General features: G+C 44.6%; 1 protein-coding gene across 5 annotated transcripts in view; it reads right to left on the bottom strand.

Annotated features, from left to right (window-relative positions):
* bcas3 (BCAS3 microtubule associated cell migration factor) overlaps positions 1-26554 on the bottom strand; it is a 1011809-nt gene that overhangs the window by 438248 nt on the left and 547007 nt on the right. For all 5 annotated transcript variants that reach the window (XM_041197205.1, XM_041197207.1, XM_041197208.1 and 2 more), the window contains 2 exons: positions 19903-20003; positions 1155-1258 (listed from right to left, as the gene is read on the bottom strand). In XM_041197205.1, coding sequence (XP_041053139.1) covers positions 1155-1258; positions 19903-20003 — 205 coding nt within the window. The remainder of the gene's footprint in view (positions 1-1154; positions 1259-19902; positions 20004-26554) is intronic.

The following is a 26554-nucleotide window of genomic DNA, read 5'->3' as shown; positions in this document are numbered from 1 at the left end:
CTCTGTGGGGGAGGAGGGGTCCCTCAGTCAAAGGCACTCTGCCTGATCAAGGGACTTGATATTGGGAAGTGGGGAGGGGGCCCATTGACCCTGCCTTTGCTGTAGACCCCCCCTAAGCTCCTCTCCCAGTGACTCCATGAACCCACCCCCTCCCCATTACTTACCTGCGACCTGGGTCACTCAGCAATCCTGGGACTCCGTTAGATGTTTTTCCTGCAGCAACCATGGCCTCCTCTGTGGCACTGTTCCGCACTAGACTGCAAGCCTCTGACTGGCTGGCAGCTCTCATTTGGCCTGACTTCCGCTCCCAGGGTCTTGCTTCCAGGAGAAGGCCACCACTGCCCTTGCCACCGCCTGATTGACTTATGCCTTCCTGAAAAGAAGCCCCCGGTTCTCTCCAGCTGGCAGGTGAGAGCCCCGATGCCTCAACAAGATTCCGCCCAATGCAGGCTTCTGACCCCCATTTCAGCCTGATGGCGGAGTTCAGAAGCCACAGGGAAAATTTTGCCCTCTATATAATTGCAAATTGTTTCTTTCTATGAGAAGAATGTATCAGAAATTACTGAAAAAAGGATGTTCTGAACTAAAAAAAAATTCAAATATATAATTTCTCTCCTAAAGATGATCATCAAAACAGCAACTTGCACTTTTAATATAGCAAAATGTGCCATGGCTCTTCATTTAGACCAAAGCTTTACACCATGCCATATGAAGGAGTATTAGGACAGGTGAAAAAGGATGGGTTTTAAGATGTATCTTAAAGGAGGAGAAACAGGTAGGGAGATGGAAAGGTTTAGGAATGGAAGTCCACAGCTCAGGGTCGAGACAGCTGGCTGCCGATGGTGGAGCGATGGAGCAAGAAGTCAGGATGGAAGGAGTGCAGAGATCTCGTAGACCGAGAGCTGGAGGAAATTTCAGAGATAGGAGGGACCGAAGTCCTAGAAGGATTTGAAAACAACGATGGGCATTTTAAATATGTAGAATTGCTAAAGTGAGAACCAATGTAGGTCAGTGAACACAAGGTAATAAGTAAATGAACTTGTAATAAGTTAGGTTATAGGCAACAGAGTTTTGAGTGAACTGATGTTTATGGAGAGTAGAAAGTAATGATAATCACAAGAACTCTGCTTCTTGTGCAGTAACAGGAACCTCACCTGTGACAGCCACTCCTCATCTTCTTGGCCACTGTGGTCTGATCCCAGGCTGTCATAAGACTCATGGCGTACAAAAGTGGGTGCAGGACTGCCAGGTGAAACCACTGTCAGGAGAAGAAAACAACATCATTAGCATATTGCTGGCAATCTAACAGAGACATGCTTTCAGTTTAACTCTGGGAAGCAATTTTTTGCTGTATTTCATTGCAACATGGTAAACAACAGTGATTTTTTTAAGCCTTTCTGTGCGGATGAGCTGTAAATATTGATACATTCCCAGAGAACCCATGGGAACATCTCCATAATGCCAGGGGCCCCCTGAAAATACTGGTGCACTCCTGTGGACCCCTTACAAATACTGACACCCTCTCAGGGAATTATGTAATTACTGACAATCCTGGGGTACCTATCCAAATAGTCTTGCATTTCCAAGATCCTCTGCAAACACTGACACATTCCTGAAGACCCCCTACAAAAACTTACACACTCCCAGGATCTCTTAATCAAACAGTCTCTGAAAGTTTCATTTCTAACCTTGCAAAATACAGAATCAACCGCCCAGAAATAAAGGCTATCATTGCTGAAAATATTTTCTTGAGTGTACAGCAAAAGTAATATGCAACTAAGCACAGAAGAACATAGAGAAAAATCCTTAGCACAGAATTCAAAAAGCATTTGGTATTCTTGGCCTTGATGGTCAAATATCTGATGGCCTTCAGGAGCGTTTGCCATCTCTTCCCAGGAACGAGAGTCCATGGAACCCTATAGTCAACACCAGTAAATGGCCATTTATGTATTACATTATGAGATATTGGTCCCTATATTAGATGTGTTGATGTAACTGTGGGAAAGACCTAGTTATTGCAAATGCTTCCTGTCCACAAAACAATCAAATTTATGAAGGAAGTGCTTGCAGCAGGAAATTCCTCTCCGCAATCATTTCCTCAACTTCCGAAGAAGAAGTCAGTATGGCTCTGACCTGCTCTTCACAGAAACAAATCCAGGGCACAGCAGCACGAGCAAATGACATTTCACCTGACCACCAATTACAATTATGAGTTCAATTCCTCTTTAATGATAACATACTGTGGTCTGAACCGTTTTATGCCGGAGACACAAGGAGAAATCTGTCGGAGACAGATTGTGTCTGCTCATGTCAACCTAACGAGAAGCAGTTGTTTCCTGTTCACTGAATAACCTGTTTGCCAATAATCGTTCAGTTATCAGGAAGTGAGTGAGAGTCATAAACAGCTGAGTGGTGTGCAGTCACAGTGTTTAATATGAGAGCACTTGCCATTAGTCATGTAGCATATACAGTCTGCCTCATCCTCTCTAGAGCCTATTATAAAAGGATTTACAACATGGAAATCTCTTTTAAAAAAGTCATTCATTCATCGTCAGGTGTGGCCTATTAATATCAGCTAGAGTAATGTCATGAAATAAAGTCCACACTTGCGATTTCCGCCGATTTATGTAAAACATTCATGAATATTATCCCATGCATGAATATAGCCTAAAGCACTATGACACTTAGACCAGCTGCCCCACACTCATTCCTCATTTATACACAACACACACACATACTAAGTGTGGTAGCGGGAAGGAAAAAGGATATTTTACCCGCTGGCTGCAATGGCGGATTTTCGCGGCATATCATCCCAATCCTGCCTCATTAATCATACATTCCCAGGAAACATGCCGTTCCGCTGGTGGGCGGCCTCCGATTCGCCCACCACGCTGTCAACTCGCCACTTCCTCACACCGGGAGCCATATTTAAAGTGCAGCCATGTGCACACCACTCAGTGCTTCCAGCCCACGACAGCTGCACAGAAGACATGGCCCTGAAAGGCAAGAAGATTGCAGCCACCACCACCCCCCGCCTTGATTCAGTGATGCATCTCTGGAATGCCTTTTGGATGCCGTGAAGGCCCATCGTGATGTCCTCTATCCCCGCTCTGGCCACAGGAGGGGCAGCAATCCGGCTTGGGAGGCGATCTCATCCTTGCCACCAGGGTAAGTCAAACACCTCATCATTCTAAATGCAAATACTCACAGGGCCATCACACATTCACTGGCATCTCACTCACAGCCAGATCAAGGGACATCACTGCTCACTCTCTCACACACACCCTCACATCTCCATCTAGCCTCAACTCCTCTGGAGATCACCTCCTCATCCCATCCACTCAACACGCACATTTAACATCTTTCTCATTTGGCCGGGCATGCACTTTGCTCACATCCTCTGTTCTGTCTTTATGCAGGACTAGATTGCACACAATAAAAGGGTGAGATCCCAGGCCAGGGGTGGAGCGCTGGACATCAAGGTCCTCACTCCCCTCAAAGACCAGGTGTTAGAGCTGGCTGGAGAGGACACGGATCGTTCCTGCAACAACGGCGAGGTCGACACCAAGCATCCAAGTGATGATCATGCACCAGATCATCCCTCTGGCAACCCAATTGTGGCTCCACTGTTTTGTGTACCACAGCAGCCACGCACTAATAGTTTCCACTTTCTCTCATAGGCTTATCTGCCAAATCACCCTCAGGCAACCTCGGACAGCACACTTGAAGACTCATCACAGCGCTAACCCACACCCTCACCAGCGCAGCAACACATACTTCGTGGGACCTACATGTACAGCAGGCTCGGGTACACTATCTGGTGAGCACAGCACACAATCTGTTCCACAGCAGGCAAGAGGCAGGGACTCGAGGTTGCCGGCACTCAGAGGACTGCTGGAGGCAAGGGATCTGCTGAGTCCGAGTCAGATGACGAGCCTTTGGACTCGGTCCTCAATTAGTTATTGGAGCTGCAGCAACAATCATGGGAACAGCAGGAAGGAGCAACAGCTGCACTTCTTAGATTGCAAGGCACAGTGGAGGAGTCCATCCACCTTCAGTCTGAGGTGAATGTGCCATCATGCCAACACACTGAGGTCAACATTGGCAGAATGGTGGCCGCTATGGGGACCTTGGTCCAGGGCATCTATCCTGCACTACTATGCGGGCTGAACTCCATTGCTGATGCCATAGTTGGGCTCCAACAATGTCAAAGTGAGAGGGGTGGGGGAGGCTCGATCTCACTCCAACTTCCCTTTCTCCTCAAGACGTCAGCCGGGGGCCCTCAGGTACCCATAGGGAGAAGGATCAGCAGGTGCACACCCCCAGGCCATTCACCCAAGTGACTCCGGGAGTGTTCGGCCCATCCGAATCCCCTCTTCCTGTGACCCCAGCAGCTCCAGCTCCATAGGCCGAAGGGGGTGCCACTGCCACACAGCAGGACTCTGAAAGCAGGCCAGGGCCCTCCAGAGGACTCACACCAAGGTCATCACAGACAGGGCATAGCAATCAGTAGGCTGCCTCCACCTCTGCTGTGGATGCCGGGAGAGCACTAAAACATAGTGGCAGGGTTCGGAAGGTTAAGATGATGTAGTTGCACTGCCTAGACACAGGTGTTAATCACTTGTATATAATGTCACTATTGTAAATAAACTCCCAAGAATGTCTCCTTGCCTATGGCTCCTTGTTATGATGAGCAGTGTGTGTGTCACCTTGGTCCCTGCACAAGATAACGGCAGGTGTCTCAGTCCAGAGTGTCTTACCTGTGCTTTGTGCAACTTCCCAGCACACTGATGGTGCACTTTCACTGTCACTGGACACATCAGTTATGCCTGCACCTTGATGGGGCTTATCATTGCTGCCAGAATGTCCTGGGTCGGCGGCACAGAGATCCGTCATTCTCTCTGTGTGCTCTCAGCACCTTAGAGGTGCAGCTAGCCCCCCATCTCAAAAGCATCCCTATCCAGTGACAGTGCGGTCCTGAAGGGTTCAGTTCATGAAGGATGCCATAGGATCAGCAGAAGTTAAAGTTTCCCCGCTGCATCTCCATGATATGACCCTTTTCACAGAGCACAAGTGATCTGCCATCAGCCAGACAGGAGTCAGACATTCACATAAACTATGTGGGGATCTATGGGGTGTCTCCACTGTATGTCATCATCATCCTCCTAGAATGCAGGGACTATGGGCATTTGCTGCGTCTCCATGGCAGGAGCCTTATCACAGAGGGTATGTGCGCTGCCATCAGCCACACAGGAGTCAAACATTCACAGATGCAATGCAAGGATCTATGGTGTCTCCTCACTGCATGTCATCATCATCCTCCACGAATCTAGCAGCTATGAGGGCAGCCCAAGCATGCCTGTCTCCTCTGGCCAATGCGATAGCCTCATCACTGTCATCCTCGCTTTCGAGGACCTCCTCACCCTCATCCCTGTCGATGTCCACCTCATCGGAGGAGATGTGCAGCGCTTTCTTGGCCAGCTCCTCTCCCTGTTGCAGCGCCATGTTATGAAGGGCGCAGCAGGTGATGACAATGTGTGACAACTTCTGTGGACTGTATTGCAGGGCTCCACCAGTCCGGTCCAGGCACCAGAACCTAATTTTCAACATTCATACGGTTTGCTCCACTAAAGTGCAAGTCACAGCATAAGCCTTATTGTACCTTCTCTCTGCTGCACTCTTGAGGCCGCCACACGGGCATCATCAGCCATGTCCTCTGCAGGTAGCCCTTGACCCTGAGGAGCCAACCCTGCAGCCTCTCTGTACTCCAGAAGATGTCAGGGATCTGAGACCTACTGAGAATGTAGAAGTCGTGGACACTCCCTGGGAACCATGTGCAGACCTGTAGGGTGTGTTTGTGGTGGTCGCACATCAGATGAACATTTAGCCTTGCGGTTGACATAGTTGACCAGCTTATTACCACAGAGATCTGAGCGCCACATGAGTGCAGTCGATGGCACCCTGCACCTGTGGGAAACCTGAGAACTGGGCAAATCCCAGCGCTTTTGATTCTTGAATTTCCTGATCCTGGGTGAAATGCACAAAGTTGTGTGCCTTTTGCGAAGATAGTGTCTGTGACCTCAAGGATGCATTTGTGCATGAAGGCTTGCGATATCCCACAGATTTCACCTGCAGAGCCCTGAAAGGAGCCGCTGGCGTAAAAACTGAGCGCTGCAGTCACTTTCACGGCCACTGACAGTGGATGACTTCCATGTCGCCATGACCCCAAATCCTGCAGCAGGCGGTAGATGTAACTGACCAGTTCCCTGCACATGCGCATTCTTCAGTGACACTGATTGTCGGTCATCTGCAAGAATGACAAGCGCCGTCTAAAGACCCTGAATCTAGCTAGGCACCGACCAGCGACAGCTCGCTGTGGCTCTTCAACGGCATGCACAGGAGCCCCAGCCGCTCCTTCTTGAGGGTGCTGCTCCTCCCTCTGTCCAGCCTGGCACCTCTATCACTCTCTTCTCCTTTGTCTCCGCCCACTGTAACCCATGGGGCATACAGTAAGATCACCAGGTCCCATGCTCCTGATGCGCTCCTCCTGCAGGTTGAAAGAGAGAGACATGTCGTTAGCATGGGTGTACTAAGGGCCTCTCTTGCTTAAGTCTGAAGGTCCTCTTAACGCATCCCAGAGAGCAGAGTTTAGTGCGCTGCATGACTACCCGAAACCCCACCCACCTCCGCCCCACTCCACCTGACCAAATGGCAGCAGCTTTGCTCATTGGACTGCATGCTGTGCCCCTAGCTCAGGCACAGGCATTCTCCTGACTCGCACTTCAAAGCTGCACAATCAGCTTGCACAATGGGGGATGATTGGTCCAAATCCAAATGACGACATTGTAAGGGGCTGAGTGTGCCTCCACCTGTGACTGATCCATGGCCATCTTTCACAAGAAGATTGTATAACTTGCCCACTTGTCCAATTGTTCCGTAGTCCACTAAAACTCTCATTAGTTTGCAGTCTGTGTTCAAGGGGTGAAAAGCCCTGGAGCATTTGGTGACACTTTCATGCCGCTGCATGGCTTGAGTGGGCAGATAAACTAGAGGCCTGAATCCAAGCACATCAATGTGGCTGCACCTGAGCTGTCTCAACTGCAGATGAATGGTCACTTTATACAAGGTTCCCCTAATGCATATCCACGTCCCTCCCCCTCCTCTCCCCCTCCTCCCCACCACCGTGCTTGTCTTTGTGCACTACCATCAGACCGGGGTGCCTTGTCCTCCCACAAACTCACTTCACAGCGTGTTGCGTTGCCCCCGCCAACTCACCCCAACCACACTACAGCCCTTGCTCCAGCACCGTCAGTCAGCCGGCAAAAAGCGGCCTGCCTGTGCTTCGTCTGAATGCACGGCGCTTCAACCTTGAAGTTGAACAGGCAACCCATTGAGCGCTGTGCACCGTTAGTGAGCAGTCACCTCCGAGTTCCCCTCGAAGTGCAACTCGCCAGATGCATGCCTTATAAATGCTGTTGTGAAACACATCAGCGTGAGGATGATCCAGCGTAGGGTGCTGATTCCGGCAAACAGGATTCACGATTAGATGCAGATGTATTAAAATGACGTACCTGATGTCCGGCAGCAGGAAACACGCCCCGCCATTGATGGGAAGAGTGGATGATTACAGACTGTTTTCACGACGGTGTAAAACTGACTTTGGCGTTCCCGCCAGATTGCCCGCTCGCACCCAGCATGACGCCAACGGGGACGGAAAATTCCGCCCATAATCTTAGATTCACTAACAACAACAAAGAACCGATACAAGTACTCCACCCAAAAAGTTAACCCGTCTTTTCTCTTGTCAGATGCTGATACACCTAACAATACCCAGTGTTTTCTTCCACTTTTAAAAAAAGTCAAAGGTTTCATTGAAAATCACGGAATGTGTTCTCCAAGCATCAGTAAAAACATGACACAATCTCGTGTCATAAAAGTCAGAACTTGATTTATTCACTCCCTGAGAATCAATGTCCCTGGGAATAGCAGGACCTTTCTATGTCACAGACAAGGACGTTTTTGTGGAAAAACAAATTGAATTGCAGAGTGTGATCCCAAACACCAGTTTAAAAATATCAAAATCTCATCCAATAACAGTATAATTCAGTCACTGTCAACCAACATCTTTTAACACCTTCTCCCAACTCATTCACACTAAATAACTCCTAAACAGGTATTCATAAATTGCGAAAATCTCAGCTGTCACTGGCAGAGATGCTACTGAAGCACTGTTCAATCTTCACTTTTGATCAAAGGTAAAAAAAACCTCCAGCAAACTTCCATAAAAATACAAAACAGGATGGCGTGTTTAAACAGCAGACATGAAACTGTAGCTTGCCATTTCTTTCTCTATTTCTATACCACTTTGTAAAATTAGTTGAACAAAGATCATTTTCATCACACTTACATCCTGAACATGGTCATTCAATGTTGAGCATAAAGCTGCCTGAAGATTCCTCCTTGATCCCTGACCCGGGGGTGCAATAGCAGTACGCTAATTAATTATTAAAGTTTTCTAACAGTCAGCCCGTATGAAGATTGTATTTCTCTTATCCTTCATTAGTCAGTCCCACAGGAGTGGTCAGAGTACTGTGCGATTACCTTGTGGCTCAGCCCTCTGCCCAGGGGATACAGCCCAATGCAGGACAATGACTGCATTAGGCGCCCATAGTTTCCCTCAGCCGGACACATTTTCTCCTCCCTTTCATGTATGCAGAGTAGACTCTGAACACACTATTTCAAAGGCCAAATTTTAGAAAATTGATTCTTTGCTTTAATCTCATCAATACCTTTTCAAAGCAATTGATTTATTTTTTCCCAACATATTGGCATTTTAACAGTTAACTGCTCTCCCGGTACATGTCTTCTACTGCCTCATTATCTTTACATTTGGTGTGCCAATGCAGGCAAAAGCATTGCATGATATGGTGCAATGTGACAATGTTTTCCCACAGAGAGGGCAAACAGGTGAATCCATCCAAACAGGATGGCAGAGCATGGACATTCTGCACGCCTGGCTGAGAAAGAAAGGGAGAAAAAAATATATAAAAACAAAAAACTGCGGATGCTGGAAATCCAAAACAAAAACAGAATTACCTGGAAAAACTCAGCAGGTCTGGCAGCATCGGCGGAGAAGAAAAGAGTTGACGTTTTGAGTCTTCATGACCCTTCCACAGAACTGAGCGAATATAAGGAGAGGGGTGAAATATAAGCTGGTTTAAGGTGGGGGGGGTGGGGGGCAAGAGAAGTTGGGGGGGGTGGTGTGGTGCTTGTCCCTACAACCACACCACCCCCCCCAACTTCTCTTTCCCACCCCCCTCACCCACCTTAAACCAGCTTATATTTCACCCCTCTCCTTATATTCGCTCAGTTCTGTGGAAGGGTCATGAAGACTCAAAACATCAACTCTTTTCTTCTCTGCCGATACTGCCAGACCTGCTGAGTTTTTCCAAAGAAAGGGAGAATGTTGATGTATTATAAAGGAGAGAAACTGGGTTTTCGGAAGTGTGAGTGAGTAATGAAATTTCTCTAACTGGTTTTATTGTTGCTCAGCTTACATCCATAGATCCTGCCTTTCATGTGATGAAATGTCTCACAGCCTTGCAGCATTTTGTTCAGATATCAGGAGTGATGGGAAAAGGAAAGTGGTGTAGGGATTATACTGTCGAGACAGGAGTAGGAGGTGCTACAATTGGCCTCAGTGCCCCAGGTTAGGGGAAGTTCCTGCTCCTAACCATGACACTAATACTGATAACATTTACAATGTTCTTATGTGGCACTTAATTACATAGAATTTACAGTACAGAAATAGGCCATTCAACCCAATTGAACCATGCCAGTTTATGCCCCACACCAGCCTTCTCCCACTTCTCATCATCTCACCTTAACAACATGTCCTTCTATTCCTTTCTCCCTCATGTACTTATAGAATCACAGAATAGTTACAGCAGAGAAAGAGGCCATTTGACCTGTTGTGTTCATGCTGGCTCTTTGCAAAAGTAATTCACTTAGTGTCACTCCCCTGCCTTTTCCCGGTAGCTCTCCATATTTTTCCTTTTCAGATAATGATCTAATTTCCTTTTGAATATCTCGAATGAAATGATCTAACTTTTCCTTAAATGCTCCTACGCTATTCTCCTCATCCACTCCATGTGGTAGCAATTTTTTTTTCCTCTGGGTAAAGAAGTTTCTCCCAAATTCTTTACTGGATTATTAACGGCTATCTTATATTTATCACTTGTAGTTTTGGATTCGCCTAATGGTCAATAATGTAGCAACTTTGACAATGGAAGTAAGTGCCCTGTCCAGATCCCAGCTGCTGAACAATAAATGGTATGGGCAGAAGGGGAGTGGGATAGAAGAATTAGTTAATTAAAGGAAAAAAATGTAAAGTTATATATGCAATAATATCCTCAGGTAAGTTTGATCAAACATCTTATGAACCAGCAAGGGTGCTAATTTAACAAGGCTCTGCATTGGTGATTTGAAAGGGAAGGGACCATTACTTCAGTAGAGGAAAATTGAAAGTGCTGGGAGTAAACATAACTCCTTCTAAGTCAGTTCAGATTCTTTTCATTTAACAGACATAAAATTATGTAGTGAATCTAGAATATTAAGACATAAGATATTAAAATGGCAGCATACTGTAATGACTATCAGAAAAATAAGCAAGGATTCCAATTCTTGACTGCTGCCCATTGACAACCCCCCAGACCCTTCCCCCGACTGGAAAGTATGACTGTGGTGTGAGGCAGGGACCAATGCACAGAAGGGAAAATTAGATAAATATTTAAACACAGGAACATACAAGTCTCTGGGGAGAACACAGGCTAGGAGGATTTAATTTGGATTGCTCTGGCAAAGAACTGGCACAGGCAGTGGACTAAATGTCCTCTGCTCTAAATGCCTATGGCTCTATAGATGTCAGGAAAATATAATAATTTTCATAATGGTATTGGAATTTATTATAAGGTAGGAATAGTGTGTGTCTATGTGTGTGTGGGGTCTTAATTCAATTAAAGACATCTGGTCTGAAGGCTTTGATGTATCAAAAGAGAAGCTAGGTTTGAAATGTTAAATAGGTAAACATGGCTGAAGTTTTAGAATGTGAAGTGTAAACGGAAAGTTTGCATTTTTAGATAAACCAGAATAATTTGAATTTCAAAAGAGGTGGTGAAATGTTACACTTAGCCAGAAGAAGCCAAGCTGTATTTATTTTTCCCAAAGCTTACTGATAAAAATGATACTTTGAAAGATTTTTATTATTAGAAAATTACAGTTGAAAAGACATATCAGGACAATGGGATTTACTTTAAAAAGGGAGAAACCTGTATAAAGGAGATAAGGTTATGTGTAAGAGGAAGGAATTCTAGATCTAACAAGTGTGAAAAGCCTCCAGCCTCTAAGCCTCAAGTTGCTGTCTACATGAACTGAAGTGAAGAAAACTCACTTTGAATTCGACTGTTCAGGGTATCATGGCCAAAATTTCCCGGTTGGCGAGTGGGGGGGGTGGGGGGCGCTCACTGACATGTAAAATGACACGGGATGATGTCAGGTGGAACCCCTGATGTCATCCAGCCCCATTTCAATTTTCAGGTAGGCGGGGGCTCAGCAGAATCAGCTGTACGCCCGCTGACCTCTCAGTGGCCAATTGACAAAGATGTTACACTAATTAATGGACCTGTCTGTCCAACCTTAAGACTAGCGGGCAGGCCAGGAGCCCTGGCAGGCATTAGAAAATGCATGAAACCTCATCCACGGGCGGGATGAGGTTTCATGTAGGATTTTAAAAATGTAATTAAAGTGTATGTAAAAGTGATGGACATGTCCCAACTCATGTGACAATGTCACATGAGGGGAAATATCAGGGAATTTTTTTTCTCTGTTTTTCAGATTTTTTACTGTAGAGCCGATCTCCCTGAGGCAGCAATTAGCCTCAGGGAAATGAGTGCACTCTTTTGTGCACATGCGTGAAAGAGTGCACTCTCAGCTCAGGGAATCTCCCCCATCTCCCACCACCACCACCCCCCCCACCCCCCACCATCACCACCACCACCACCACCACCTGCATGGGGAGCGTATAGCGCTTCTTTGCGGACGTTATGCTGGGCCGGCTTTAATTGGCCCGCCCATGTAAAATGGCGGTGCGTCCCCGATTGGGGGCATTGATTGGAGGTGCACCTCCACTTGCCCGCTCCTAAACGTCCCCCGACAGGGGGGAAAATTCTGCCTCATGTTACTTTGCCTGGGTCTTTTAAAATATATGTGCTTTACTGTTGCCTTAATGGAGGTGTAACTGGGAGTTAGATTAACTAGGGGAGCTAGGAGTTAACATAATAGTAATTTGTAAACCTAAATATGTGCTTAAAATAATTTTTTTTATTAATAAAGGTTTAATTTAGTTTTGTAAGAAACATACAAGACTCGGTGGTCTTATCACTACTGAATTCAAGGCACGCATCTGGAAATAAATACGAATTGTAAAATAGTTGTGGCAGTTGTTTCAAGTTTCCCTCTGGGATTTGAACAGCTCAGTATTTACCATCCGCTGTGCCAATACAACAGACTTTGGGTGAGGTCAGGGTCGAGCTCAGCTCTGATGTCCTCTGCACTGATACTCACTGCTAAAACTCTCTAACAAAGAATCGGCCTTGAGTGAGACATTGGAGGGTATCCAGTACCCATTGGAATCTTAGCTAATGAAGGTTAATGCCTCAATAGAATGAGTGGGGGAAATTTACCAAAAAAGACAAACAGAAGTGAAATGGTGGCTTTTGACATGAATATTCAAAATTATCTCCCTAACTGAGTTTACTGGTGCTTAAAATAACCTGGAACCTTTTGCTAAGGAGGCATGTAGATCTCAGTGCGAGAGAAGCTGTATGTATCTCCTAAAATCAACACAAGTACAGGAAATTGTGATACATTTTCGAATAACGAGTTGCCAAAAAAATTATTTGCTTGTCAGGAATGCTGATTTTCATGAAACATCTCAATGCAGTAGTAATGGTTTGTTCTCCAAATTTTTAAGTGGAAAAGGACATATCAACACACCACCGCTCATGTGAATCAGTCTTGTGGTGCTCAGATTAGATACAAGAGCCCAGGGTTGAACACTGCTTCTTCCTGACTCCACTGGGGCAGCCACAGAAGCATTACATTTGGCCTCAGTGCCCTGAATTTGGGAAACTTGCAGCCCAGTGGCCTCTGCTGGAAAATACACAAATGTGGACACTTGGAGAAAACAGGATCAGGATCAAGGTCTGGCGGGTTTCAAGTTGTACCCCACTTCACTGGGAATAGCCAGCTGACAGTCCCTGTTCACTTTCACAATGGTGAACAGTCATTTGGGTGAGAGGGCTGACAGTACCCATGTATCCCAAGAAAAGGTGTCACCTTCAGGAAAGAAGGTGAGGCGATTGGTAAGAACACAAATTACCCGTGACACACCCAATGGATACAAGATGGAAGTTCACTTCTTACCAATACTGGGCACCCACAATACAGTTCATTCTTTGACTTTTATTTGTATCATAGTTATTCTGCTCATTTATTCTGAAACTTCTTTAGTGACTCAGGGGCATGTGTTTCACTTGGTATATTACCACAGATTCAGAGAGCCTCATTCTACATTTACCAGAAAGGTTTATTCTGCAGGAGTAGCTACAAGGAACTCATAACACACTCAGCAAAAAGCACAACTTTCCACACTATGTCAAAAAAGGTAAAAGCATCGTGCTGGTCCCCAGTGTTGAGAGAGGGGGAAAAAAGGACAGTGAGTATTTGTTTGCTGACCCCAGAGGACAAAGGTCAACTCTAATCAAGGATAATGACTGCTAATGCAGACATCTGATCACTAGCTAACTGCGGCAGCCTATGAGGTTCTGTGCAAAGCCTCTGAGTGGTCAGCTGGGGCTTTCATCTCCCGTTGGACAGATAATGTAACCAAACAACTGACAAAAAAACTAATACTCGAACAAAATGATAGACAGCTACAAATTCTAGGACTGAGCTGTTCTTTCATTATACTCATGCTGTCCCATTTGTTCTTCATTATTGCTCTCATCCTCATTGCTGTCTTTAACCCCACGCAGCCCAGACATACCAAAGTTATTTTTATCCCTATTTTTCCTCGCCCTCTCCTGAAGTGGCTGATTCCATTTTTTTTGGAATACATCCCATAGGTACTGGCCAGAGTCACACAACTTGGCTGTTCTTCATCACTGAGGTCCAGGCACCTGTTTGTAATTTACTCTTAAGATATGGGCATTACTGGCAAATTGCCCATCCTTAGTTGCATATAGCGCAGGACTGGAGTCACCTGTGGCCCAAAGCAGGTGAGGCAAGCTCCTTCCTTTTCAAATGGACATTTGCAAACCAGTCATTTTCTTTTTATGAGGCTGCAGCTTTAATAGTAACTTTTTGGAGCTAGCCTTAAAATTAGCAGATATGTTAAATTTGGTTTCAAAAATCGCAGCAACCACTGGGATGCTAACACAATACCATAACCACTACACCACTGTAATAAGGTCATCCATGAAGGACCCGCCTTCTCAACCTCGCCCCTCGCCTGAGGTGTAGTGACCCTCAGGTTAAACTCACCACCAATTGTCTCTCTCTAAAGAGAGAGCAGTCTATGATCCTCTGGGATTACGGCAACTTTCACTTCAACCCTGTGAGTCTTTGAGCAATATCTCATCATGGCTCCTTTCCTCAGTTGATGCCCAATATACATACACTTTCTGTTGAGGTCAATGAATAGTAATCAGGAACAAATAGTCCTGACTGGGATTTGTTTGTTGAGATTCCCAAAAGGCAAATAAACCACTCAACAGACTAATTAAATTTTATTCATACAGAATGTTCACTGGATGTCCAATCTCCAACCTCCCCTTCTTCTCCAAAGTCCTTGAACATGGTGTTGACTCCCCAATCCATTTCCATCTTTCCTGGAACCCCATGTTTGAATCCCTCCAAAAAGGTCTCTATCCTGCCACAGTACTGAAATCGCTCTTATCAAAATCCTATGTGACATCCTATGTGAAGTTACAAAGATAAACTTTCCCTCCTTGTCCTTCTTGGCCTGGCTGTAGCCTTTGACATGGTTTACCGCACCATCCTCCAATGCATCGCCACTGTCGTTAGGTGAGAATGTTTTAACCTGGTTCCATTCTTATCTATCTAATCGTAGCCAAAGAATCACTTGCAATGGCTTCTCTTCCTGCTCCTGCACTGTTACCACTGGTGTCTCCCAGGATCTATCCTCCATCCCCTCCTATTTCTCATCTACATGTTGCCCCTCAGTGACATTATCTAAAGGCACGGTGTTAGTTTTCATGTGTACGCTGATGACACCCAGTTCTACCTCAGCACCACCTCTCTCGACTTCCCTACTGTAGCCAAATTATCAGACTGCTTATCTGACATCAGTACTGGATGAACAGAAATTTCCTCCAATTAAATATTGGAAAGACTGAGCCATTGTTTTTGGTCCATGATCCAAACTCCATTCCCTACCTACTGACTATAACCCTCTTAATGGTAACAATCTGAGATTAAGCCAATACGTTTGCAACCTTGATGTCACAGTTGACCCCAAAATGTTTTTCCAACCTCATATTCGTGTCATCGCTAGGATCGCCTATTTCCACCTCCATTACATCACCAGCTTTGCCCCATCTCAGTTCATCGGTTGCCGAGACCCTTATTTATGCCTTTGCTACCTCTAGATGCGATTATTTCAACACACTCCTGGCTGGTTTCCCACATTCTACTCTTCGTAAAGTTCTGGTCATCCAAAACTCTGCTGCCCATGTCTTAACTCACAGCCAGTCCCGTTCCCCTATCACCCCTGTGCTCGCTAACCACACTGGCCAATTGGTCAAGCAATGTCATCATTTTAAAATTCTCATCTTTGTTTTCAAATCCCACCATTGCCCTATCCCTCTATTTCTCTGTAATCTCTTTCAACCCACAACCTTCCAAGATACCCATGCTCCTCAAATTCTGGTGACTTGTGCATCCCCAATTTTAATTGTTCCACAATTGGTGGCTCTGCTTTCAGTTGCCTAGGCCCCAATCTCTGGAATACCCTCCCTACACCTCTCTGCCTTCCTACTTCACTTTCCTCCTTTAAGGCATTCCTTAAAACCTACTTCTTGGACGAACCTTTTTGCCATCTGGCCTATTGTGGCTCGGTGTCATACTTTGTTTTATATGTTCCTGTGAAGCGCCTTGGGAGGTTTCATTACGCTAAAGGTGCTATATAAATGTTGGTGGATTATACTACTTAGTTGAATTTCGGTAGGAGCCCAATGCCATCCTTTCTGAATCTCACTTTTCTGGGGTCAACTTCAAACCGCCAGTAGAAAATGAAATGGAGGTAAGACTCATCTTGGGGATGGTGGTCAGGAAAAGGTTTCTTCTATTTTGATCAAGTGTAATTCCTGGTGAATAGGTAAAAAAAAAGCAATTATATCCCTTGAGGTGCCTGTGGGGATAAAGCTGGTGAGGGTAATAAAGATAGCTATAAGGACAGTGAACATTTGCTTTGATCTACACATGCTAAACAAATGGTGAAATACTTCACATTGTTACCATGCTGAAGTGAGAAAGGGGAAGATTAATTATTATAGTCTATGATTTGGCCCATAAATCATACTTTGCAACCACATATTTGACAGATTTATTACAATGGACAAGGGATTCAAGGGTTATGGGGGGTAGGCAGCAAAGTAGGGTTGAGACATAACCAGATCAGCCATGATCTTATTGAATGGTGGAGCAGGCTTGAGGGGCTGAATGGCCAAGTCTTATGTTCCTATGTTCACACAATTTAATCACTAGGCAGGTACTATGTTATTTTTTTTCTTAAAGCTCTGTCCCAGTGAGGCATCATACTGTAAGTGTATTTAAGGGGTTATGTGCCCACAGAAGGAACAAGTGACCGATAAAACTTCTGCAGGATTTCCTGGGTTGGAATTACATGAATTCTTAGTATATAGAGATTAGAAAGGGGACCATGGCAGGCTAACAGGACATGCAAAAGACCATCACAGCTGCTATCACAGTTGCTATTGAGCAGAACTGAAGGTTGATGGCACCACTGAGTAAGACTACTATTTCAAGGAACATTGAAGCAGGGATACAATTTAAAGAGATCATAGTGGAACACTTTTAAGAAGTGTGGCACATCTTAAGCATGTACTTCAGTTATACCTATTTCCCCATTCACAGGAAACTGGCTATAGATGAGTTTGGTTCTATTCTCACTGGCTATTAACTTCTCGGCCATGTTTAGTTCCACCACACTGCATAGAAATAACTATGCACATTAGCCGTAAGAAATGTAGGACCAATGGGTCAAAACAGGAACATAGCACATACCAGTATGCACTGAAATAAGAACAGAAAATGCTGGGAAACACTCAGCAGGTCAAGTAGCATCTGTGGAGAGAAACAGAGTTAACATTTCAGGTCAATGACCTTTCATCATAAGTTTTTTTTTGGCCCTCTGGATACAATAACTTGATGTTTGGTACAGGGGTCATGATCTAGGGGGAAGTAGGAGGAAGTGTCGGAGACTTGGTATTTGGCCTCTGCTAGGCAGGGATCAGTACACAAGACAATAACAGCACCACCCTTGTCCACAGGTTTGATGACCATATTAGGGTTGGACCTGAGAGAACGGAGTGCTACAGGTCCAGAGGGAGATAGCTTGGAGTGAGTGAGGGGAGAAGAAAAATTGAGACAGCCAATGTTACACTGGCAGTTCCCAATGCAAGGATCTAGAGAGGGTAAGATGTCAGAGGGAGGGGTCCAGATGGAGGGAGAATATTGGAGATGGGTTAAGGGGTCTAAAGGGTCCACTAAGTTGGGGGAAGACTCCTGACCAAAGAAATGGGCCTGGAGAGAGGGTCAACAAAAGAAGAGCTCAGCATTGTGGAGAGCTTGAAATTCATTGAGTTGGGGGCATAAAGGAGTCAGAGAGGGGAAGGTGTGAAAATATCATGAATAGTTTGCAATGAATTTGCTTATCTTAAATGCAGGAATAGTGGGAACCTTGGGAATCTGGAGAATATGGGGAAAAAGACTTCCTGGAGTTCCTGCTTTTCAACTGAATCCAGTAACTGCTGAAGGAAAGGGCCCATGTGTATGGCAGGCAAAGCAAGTATCTGCTTTGGCTAAGAGTGTCCAGCATGGTTAAATATCCTGCTAGCATTCAACACGTAAGCTCACAAGGAAGAACGACCACATGGGAGAGCCATTGAAGAGCTGAATGATGTCTTGAAACCAGGTCTCAATATGACACCATCATCAGGCAAGAAGGATCAAGCCACTGAACACCTCAAGCCTGCTCCATCATTCAATTAGATCAACACTATTTACTCAAAACAAAAACAGAATTACCTGGAAAAACTCAGCAGGTCTGGCAGCATCGGCGGAGAAGAAAAGAGTTGACGTTTCGAGTCCTCATGACCCTTCGACAGAACTTGCGTTCGAGTCCAAGAAAGAGTTGAAATATAAGCTGGTTTAAGGTGTGTGTGTGGGGGGCGGAGAGATAGAGAGACAAAGAGGTGGAGGGGGGGGCGGTGGTGTGGTTGTAGGGACAAACAAGCAGTGATAGAAGCAGATCATCAAAAGATGTCAACGACAATAGTACAATAGAACACATAGGTGTTAAAATTAAAGTTGGTGATATTATCTAAACGAATGTGCTAATTAAGAATGGATGGTAGGGCACTCAAGGTATAGCTCTAGTGGGTTTTTTTTTTATATAATGGAAATAGGTGGGAAAAGGAAAATCTTTATAATTTATTGGAAAAAAAAGGAAGGGGGAAACAGAAAGGGGGTGGGGATGGGGGAGGGAGCTTACGACCTAAAGTTGTTGAATTCAATATTCAGTCCGGAAGGCTGTAAAGTCCCTAGTCGGAAGATGAGGTGTTGTTCCTCCAGTTTGCGTTGGGCTTCACTGGAACAATGCAGCAAGCCAAGGACAGACATGTGGGCAAGAGAGCAGGGTGGAGTGTTGAAATGGCAAGCGACAGGGAGGTTTGGGTCATTCTTGCGGACAGACCGCAGGTGTTCTGCAAAGCGGTCGCCCAGTTTACATTTGGTCTCTCCAATGTAGAGGAGACCACATTGGGAGCAACGAATGCAGTAGACTAAGTTGGGGGAAATGCAAGTGAAATGCTGCTTCACTTGAAAGGAGTGTTTGGGTCCTTGGACGGTGAGGAGAGAGGAAGTGAAGGGGCAGATGTTGCATCTTTTGCGTGGGCATGGGGTGGTGCCATAGGAGGGGGTTGAGGAGTAGGGGGTGATGGAGGAGTGGACCAGGGTGTCCCGGAGGGAGCGATCCCTACGTTACTCAACCTAGTTCCTTATCCCTTGATATCCTTACATAACAAAAATCTATCTCAAGTCTTGAAAGATCCTTGTCCAAAAATCTACACCATTTGGGGACAGTGAATTCCACATTTCCATTCCTGTCTGTATCAAAAAGTGCACCTGATTTCCCTTCTAAATTGCCTAGCTCTCATTTTTAAGATTATGTCGCCTTGTTCTTGATTTCCCCCATCAGAGGAAATCATTTTTCTTTGTTACATACTTTTAGCATTTTAAACACTAACACAGTGAATAAATGAGGAAAATAATGAAATAACAACAGAAGAAAGACCTCAGAGAATAACTGGCTTTGGGAGCTATATAATTTTTATATATAATTTATAATTATAAATTTTTAATCTATATATATATATATATATATCAATATATATAATTATCTGACACCTGGTCCAAATAACATCCTAAACAATGAGATTCTACTGTAATAGAGTTATGACAATTAAATGGAATGTCTGCAACATACTGCAGCTTGGCACCAGGAAACCAATGACTACTTACACCCAGCCAGCTGGTTCTGACAGTGTTGCACAGCGTCGGCACAGAGCAGCAAAGGATGGTTTGCATTGAATGGTGGTTGTAGTTCATTCCACTGTGGAGTCCTATATAGGAGAGGGAGAAAAAACACAAGACATTTGGCAAGAACAAAGTATGCTTTCCACATTCAAAATGCAAATACATCTCACTGAGGTTGTTATGTTGGTCATTGCTCCATGTTAATGGATAACATTATTAAAGATGCAATGGAGACCTCTTTCAGATAACCTCTCACCATCTTTTGAGTCCCTAATAAAATTTATTCCATTCATGATGAACTTTGCTAGATGTTCTTACATATCCTTTTCTCCCCCTCAAAGTTTGCTCCATCCTGTTCGCAGGCTATGCTAAATGCTGCTCAGTCATCAGCTGCTCAGCAATGTGGAATGGCAGCAATGGCTTGACGTCCTGCAATACTGAACACATCTGACTGAGGATCTTTTGCTTGTTATTACTGTAGGTAAATGATTTCTTGTACTTTAGTCACACATAAAACAGGATATTTAAATTTTTCATACCATGTCTGCTTCAGTTGTGAAGCCAGCTTATGAACTTGGGTTGCACATGGGAAGAGTAATTTTGAACCAATTTAGGACCAAGTACTGGTGGGTACAGATCTGCTTATGCATAAAGGGGAAAGGAAGTAGTATGGAAGAAATCTAAGGTGACGCTCAAAAAGCTCAATTACACCTTACAGAAATTGTAATCTCCTTTTAGAGGACTGACTTTGGTCACTCTCCCCCATTGGGTTCTGATCCAGGCTGTGTGGAAACCCAGAGTGCAATGCATGGCATCAGTCTTAATCTCATTCATAAACCAAATTTCAAATGGCATTGTTGGTTCCTTGTTACATGGAGTTACATAGAACGTACAGAACAAAATAGGTCACTTAGCCTATCTTGTTTATGCCAGTGTTTATACGCCACTCATGTGTCCTGCCATTACTTCTCTACATTACAATAGCGACTACACATCAAAAGGTAATTCCTTTGCTACAATGCCCTTCGGAAGGTCCTAAGGTTATGAAAGGCACTATATAAACGCAAGTTCTTTCTTTTCTTTCATCAAACTCAATCATCATTACCGTCCATTCATTTCTTCCTCATCTGGCATCCCCTTAAATGCATTTATGCAATTATCATCAGCTACTACCACATTCTAGCCATTTTGTGGTCAAAGAAGTTTTGCCTGAATTCCTTGTCAGATTTATTTAGGGTGAATTCACATGACAATGTGGTAATAGTGCAAATGCAATCTGAATCTAGAATCAGAGCCTGATCTGACACCAAAGCAGAGCAGATTTAGAGTTCCTGGAGGAGAAAGTTCTACTCCAAAACAAAAACAAAAATACCTGGAAAAACTCAGCAGGTCTGACAGCATCTGCAGAGAGGAAAACAGTTACCGTTTCGAGTCTGTATGACTCTTCAACAAAACTAAGGAAAACTAGAAAAGAGGGGAAATATAAGCTGGTTTAAGGCGGGGTGGGACAGGTAGAGCTGGATAGAGGGCCAGAGTCAGGTGGAGATAACCAAAAGATGTCATAGACAAAAGGACAAAGAGGTGTTGAAAGTGATGATATTATCTAAGGAATGTGGTAATAGGTGACATTAAGGGTAGAAAGCAGGACGAGCAAGGTACAGATAGCCCTAGTGGGGGTGGGGTGGGGGGAAGGGATTGAAATAGGCTAAAAGGTAGAGATAAAACAATGGATGGAAATACATTTAAAAATAATGGAAATAGGTGGGAAAAGAAAAATCTATATAAATTATTGGAAAAAAAGGGGAACGGAAAGGGGATGGGGATAGAGGAGAGAGTTCATGATCTAAAATTGTTGAACTCAATATTCAGTCCAGAAGGCTGTACAGTGCTTAGTTGGAAGATGAGGTGCTGTTCCTCCAGTTTGCATTGAGCTTCACTGGAACAATGCAGCAGGCCAAGGATGGACATGTGGGCATGAGAGCAGGGTGGAGTGTGAGATAGCAAGCGACAGGGAGGTCTGGGTCATGCTTGCAGACAGACCGAAGGTGTTCTGCAAAGTGGTCACCCAGTCTGCGTTTGGTCTCTCCAATGTACAGGAAAGCGCATTGGGAGCAGTGAATGCAGTAGACTAAATTGAGGGACGTGCAAGTAAGATGCTGCTTCATTTGAAAGGAGTGTTTGGGCCCTTGGACAGTGAGGAGGGGGTAAGTAAAGGGGCAGGTGTTGCACCTTCTGCAGTTGCACGGGAAGGTGCTGTGGGAGGGGCTTGAGGAGTAGGGGGTGATGAAGGAGTGGACCAGGGTGTCCCAGAGGGAATGATCCCTGCGGAATGCCACCGGGGCGGTGAAGGGAAGATGTGTTTGGTGCTGGCATCATGCTGGAAATGGTGGAGGATGATCCTTTGAATGCGGAGGCTGGTGGGGGGGATAAGTGAGGAGAAGGGGGCCCCTATCATGGTTCTGGGAAGGAGAGGAAGGTTGTGAGGGCGGATAAGTGGGAGATGGGCCGGACACGGTTGAGGGCCCTGTCAACCACCGTGGGTGGAATACCTCAGTTAAGGAAGAAGGAAGACATTTCAGAAGAACTGTTTTTGAAAGTGGCATCATCAGAACAGATGCAACGGAGACAAAGGAACTGAGAGAACGGGATGGAGTCATTACAGGAAGCAGAGTGTGAGGAGCTGTAGTCGAGGTAGCTGTGGGAGTCTGTAGGCTTGTAATGAATATTAGTGGACAATCTATCACCAGAAATTAAGACAGAGAGGTTAAGGAAGGGAAGGGTAGTGTCAAAGATGGACCATGTGAAAAAGATGGAGGGGTGAAAATTGGAAGCAAAATTAATAAATTTTTCCAGGTCCAGACGAGAGCTTGAAGCAGCACCGAAGCAATCATCGATGTACCGAAGAAGGAGTTGTGGGAGGGGGCCGGAGTAGGACTGGAACAAGGAATGTTCCACATACCCCATAAAGAGACAGGCATAACTGGGACCCATGCGGGTACCCATAGCTACACCTTTTATTTGGAGGAAGTGAGAGGAGTTTAAAGAGAAATTGTTCAGTGAGTGAACAAGTTCAACCAGACGGAGCAGAGTAGTGGTGGATGGGAATTGTTCGGGCTCTGTTCAAGGAAGAAGCGGAGAGCCATCAGACCATCCTGGTGGGGAATGGATGTGTAGAGGGATTGGACGTCCATGGTGAAGTGGAGGCGGATAAGGCCAGGGAACTGGAAATTGTTGATATGATGTAGGGTGTCAGAGGAATCACGGATGTAGGTGGGAAGGGACTGGACAAGGGGAGAGAGAATGGAGTCAAGATAGTGAGAAATGAGTTCCGTGGGGTAGGAACAGGCTGACATGATCGGTCTGCTGGGACAGTCCTGTTTATGGATTTTGGGTAGGAGGCTGGAGCGGGCCATCCGAGGTTGGGAGACTATGAGGTTGGAAGCTGTGAAAGGAAGATCTCCAGAGGAGATGAGGTCAGTAACAGTCCTGGAAACAATGGCTTGATGTTCAGTGGTGGGGTCATGGTCCAGGTGGAGGTAGGAGGAAGTGTCTGCGAGTTGATGCTCAGCCTCTGCGAGGTAGAGGTCAGTGCGCCAGACACAGTTCTATTCCATTCTGTTTTGGAATTAGTTCATGTCTCAGCATCCAACCTACATCACCCAAGTCAGTGCAAAAAGCAAAACTGCTAACGAATAATAACACCCTTAAGCTAAGGAGTGCAGCCAACAGGGGGGCAACTCTGCCTGCACCTGCTATTAGCTAGATTCTTGTAATGTGAAAACACTGTGTAACTACAGCACAAGATGCTCATCTCAGATCACGGCATTTACATCTGATTGTTCCTTTAGTCTACCAAGATCAACCTCCCACGTAAACCTGGGAATGCTAAACATGTTTATTTTTCTCTCCATTTGTGATAGTATGCCTCAGTTTTGCTTGTTGCCTTCGCAGGCAGCTAATCTGAAGTTGAGAACTCATGCAGTCAGGCAGCACAAGAATATAATTTAGTTTAATTTTTAATAGGATGAAATTGACCACAGAAATTTGAAAACTTGAGACAAGTCATTGGGGTGCCGGCATTTAACATTTAGGTTCCAGTCATGGTATCTCCTCTCTCCTCATCCAAGAATCAGGGAGTTAATTGGAGAGACAGCAATAACTTTAGTTGTATCCACCTAGATCCAATGGTGGATCATTGCTGGCGTAAGTGTGCTGATGGATATACACTTTGATGGCAACAAATGCGATAATTTTAAAAAAGTAACGATTTACTGAGTTTCAACATTATGAAACCGTTGAAAATTAACAAAATATCAGCCATAAACAGCAGCAGAAATGGTTCTGCAAGGGGCGGAGATTATCCACTTTAAGGAGACTTAGCAACACACAGGACTTACAGTCAGCATCAAGCGCTACATGAAGCCCTGAAATTGGCAGCACTCTTCATGCACTGCCTTATAGGGCCATGCATCACACCTGACATCACAGTTGTGAGTACCTTTTACGAACACCTAGCAGTTAGAGTACCCTTTATTCAGGTGAGTACGTGCATCCCGGTTTTTCACAGGATTAAGAGAGTTATTTCAGTTGCTATGACTGAGTCACTCTGCTATTAAAAAGTCTTAAATGAAAAAATGGTAACAAGAGCTTTCTGCAACTTGTTAAACTGAACATCAGATTTGCATTTGATAATTCACAGCATAAATAACAGTACAAAGCAAAGCTGCTGGGTTTGTTTTCCTTCTGGAAGTTGTGATCAGTTCAGTTTCTCACTGAACATTTAATCCAAGGAATGTTCAAAATGTATTAACAATACAACCAATGATGCTGGATTTCTTTTCACCTTCCTCTGAGAGCCTTCTATGAGCTGGGCAGTTGTGGCTGGCGGTGTCTGCTTTGTCTGCAGTGTCGTACCTCATTGCAGTGAATGTCCCCAAAATGGCTGAGGAAGGAAGACAACCTAAAACTTTGTCTCTCTCCGCACAGAGCAAATTTGAGATATTATAAGGTAACAAATATATTTATTATTATATCTTTTCAAGATAGAAACGGAGGAATAGTACTTTGAATAGATAGTTTTCTATCTAATCTTTCCTACACTACAACAATATCACTTATTGGCTGTAAAGCACTTTGGAACATCCTGAGATCATGAAAGATGCTGATGAAATGCAAGTCTTTCTTTATTCCTATTAAAGAGATTCCTTCCCATTTCAGTACCTAAGATACCTTGTAATTCAGCTACAAAAATTTGCACTTTTGTAGGATGGAAGCAAAATTATAACCACAAGTAATGTATAGACAAGTGAAATGCCAAAAAAAAGTTACAATGAGATTAAAGCATTTTTTAATTTGCGTGAAAATATTAAATGTAATACTGGACCATATTTATCTTTATTTGTCCATTAAAAACAATCTTTATTGAATCTCCATGTGTGGTATTTGCATTGCCCAGTCCCTAAGTCTGGCCTTTTGCAATTTTGGTTGTTTTTTTTAAGTGCTCTCATTAAAAAGTTTTCATTGCTGGACTTCTCTAAAATACATAACTTGAAATAACTGGTCTGTGACAAATGAACTTACGAACTTCAAGACCCATTACATCTTTTAATTGTAACAAAATCATGTGAAAATAACTTAAAAAACAGCAGTCATCGAGAAGCACAGAATGAATAAATCACAAGAATCACAAATTCCCCTTGGAAAAGGCAGTGACCTGCTTAAGTAAAATGCTGCTGATTGCAATTACCACTTGTACAGGATTGAAGCAGGGGGGATTGCTTTTTTGGAGGAGGGGTGACCAACTGAGTTTGCTGGCCTAGAAATTCCCTGGGACCCTTCACCTTCAAAGGAAACATGTGAAAGCATTTGGTCTTTCTACAGAAAGCTAATCAAAGTTATGATACCTGCACCTCCCCCTTCCACACACCATCCAAATGACTCTTTCCTGACTGACTGAAAACAGACAATTCTGAAAGGACACAGCCACTGAAGGGAACGCCAACCATTGCTTCCAGCTGTGCAGCTTGTAAACAGTAGTAAACAAATATTTACTTAGTTCCATATACAATGATGAGGCCCCATGAGCCCCACTCTGGCAAGCACTATTGAGCTGAGCGTGAATGGCGATTACAAAGGCTGTCCTTTCGCCCCATTTAAGATGGGTGATGGATATTACAAGCTATTTTGTAGTATCTCACTATTCTTTTTTTTTAATTCATGGGATGTGGGCTTTGCTGGCTGGGTCAGCATTTATTGCCCATCCCTTGTTGCCCTTGAGAAGGTGATGGTGAGCTGCCTTCTGGAACCGCTGCAGTCCATGTGGTGTAGGTACACCCATGGTGCTGTTAGGAAGGGAGTTCCAGGATTTTGACCCAGCAACAGTGAAGGAACGGCAATGTATTTCCAAATCAGAATGGTGAATTGACTTCTAGATGGTGGTGTTCCCATCTATCTGCTGCCCTTGTCCTTCTAGATGGTAGTGGTCATGGGTTTGGAAGGTGCTGTCGAAGGAGCTTTGGTGAATCCCTGCAGTGCATCTTATAGATGGTACACACTGCTGCTACAATGCATCAGTGGTGGAGGGAGTGAATGTTTGTGGCTGTGGTGCCAATCAAGTGGGCTGCTTTGTCCTGGATGG

This window comes from Carcharodon carcharias, chromosome 10, assembly GCF_017639515.1.
Source record: "Carcharodon carcharias isolate sCarCar2 chromosome 10, sCarCar2.pri, whole genome shotgun sequence".
In the NCBI taxonomy this organism is placed as follows: Eukaryota; Metazoa; Chordata; class Chondrichthyes; order Lamniformes; family Lamnidae; genus Carcharodon; species Carcharodon carcharias.
Note: the sequence above shows the minus strand (reverse complement) of the source record. Positions and strands in the feature narration are given on the sequence as shown.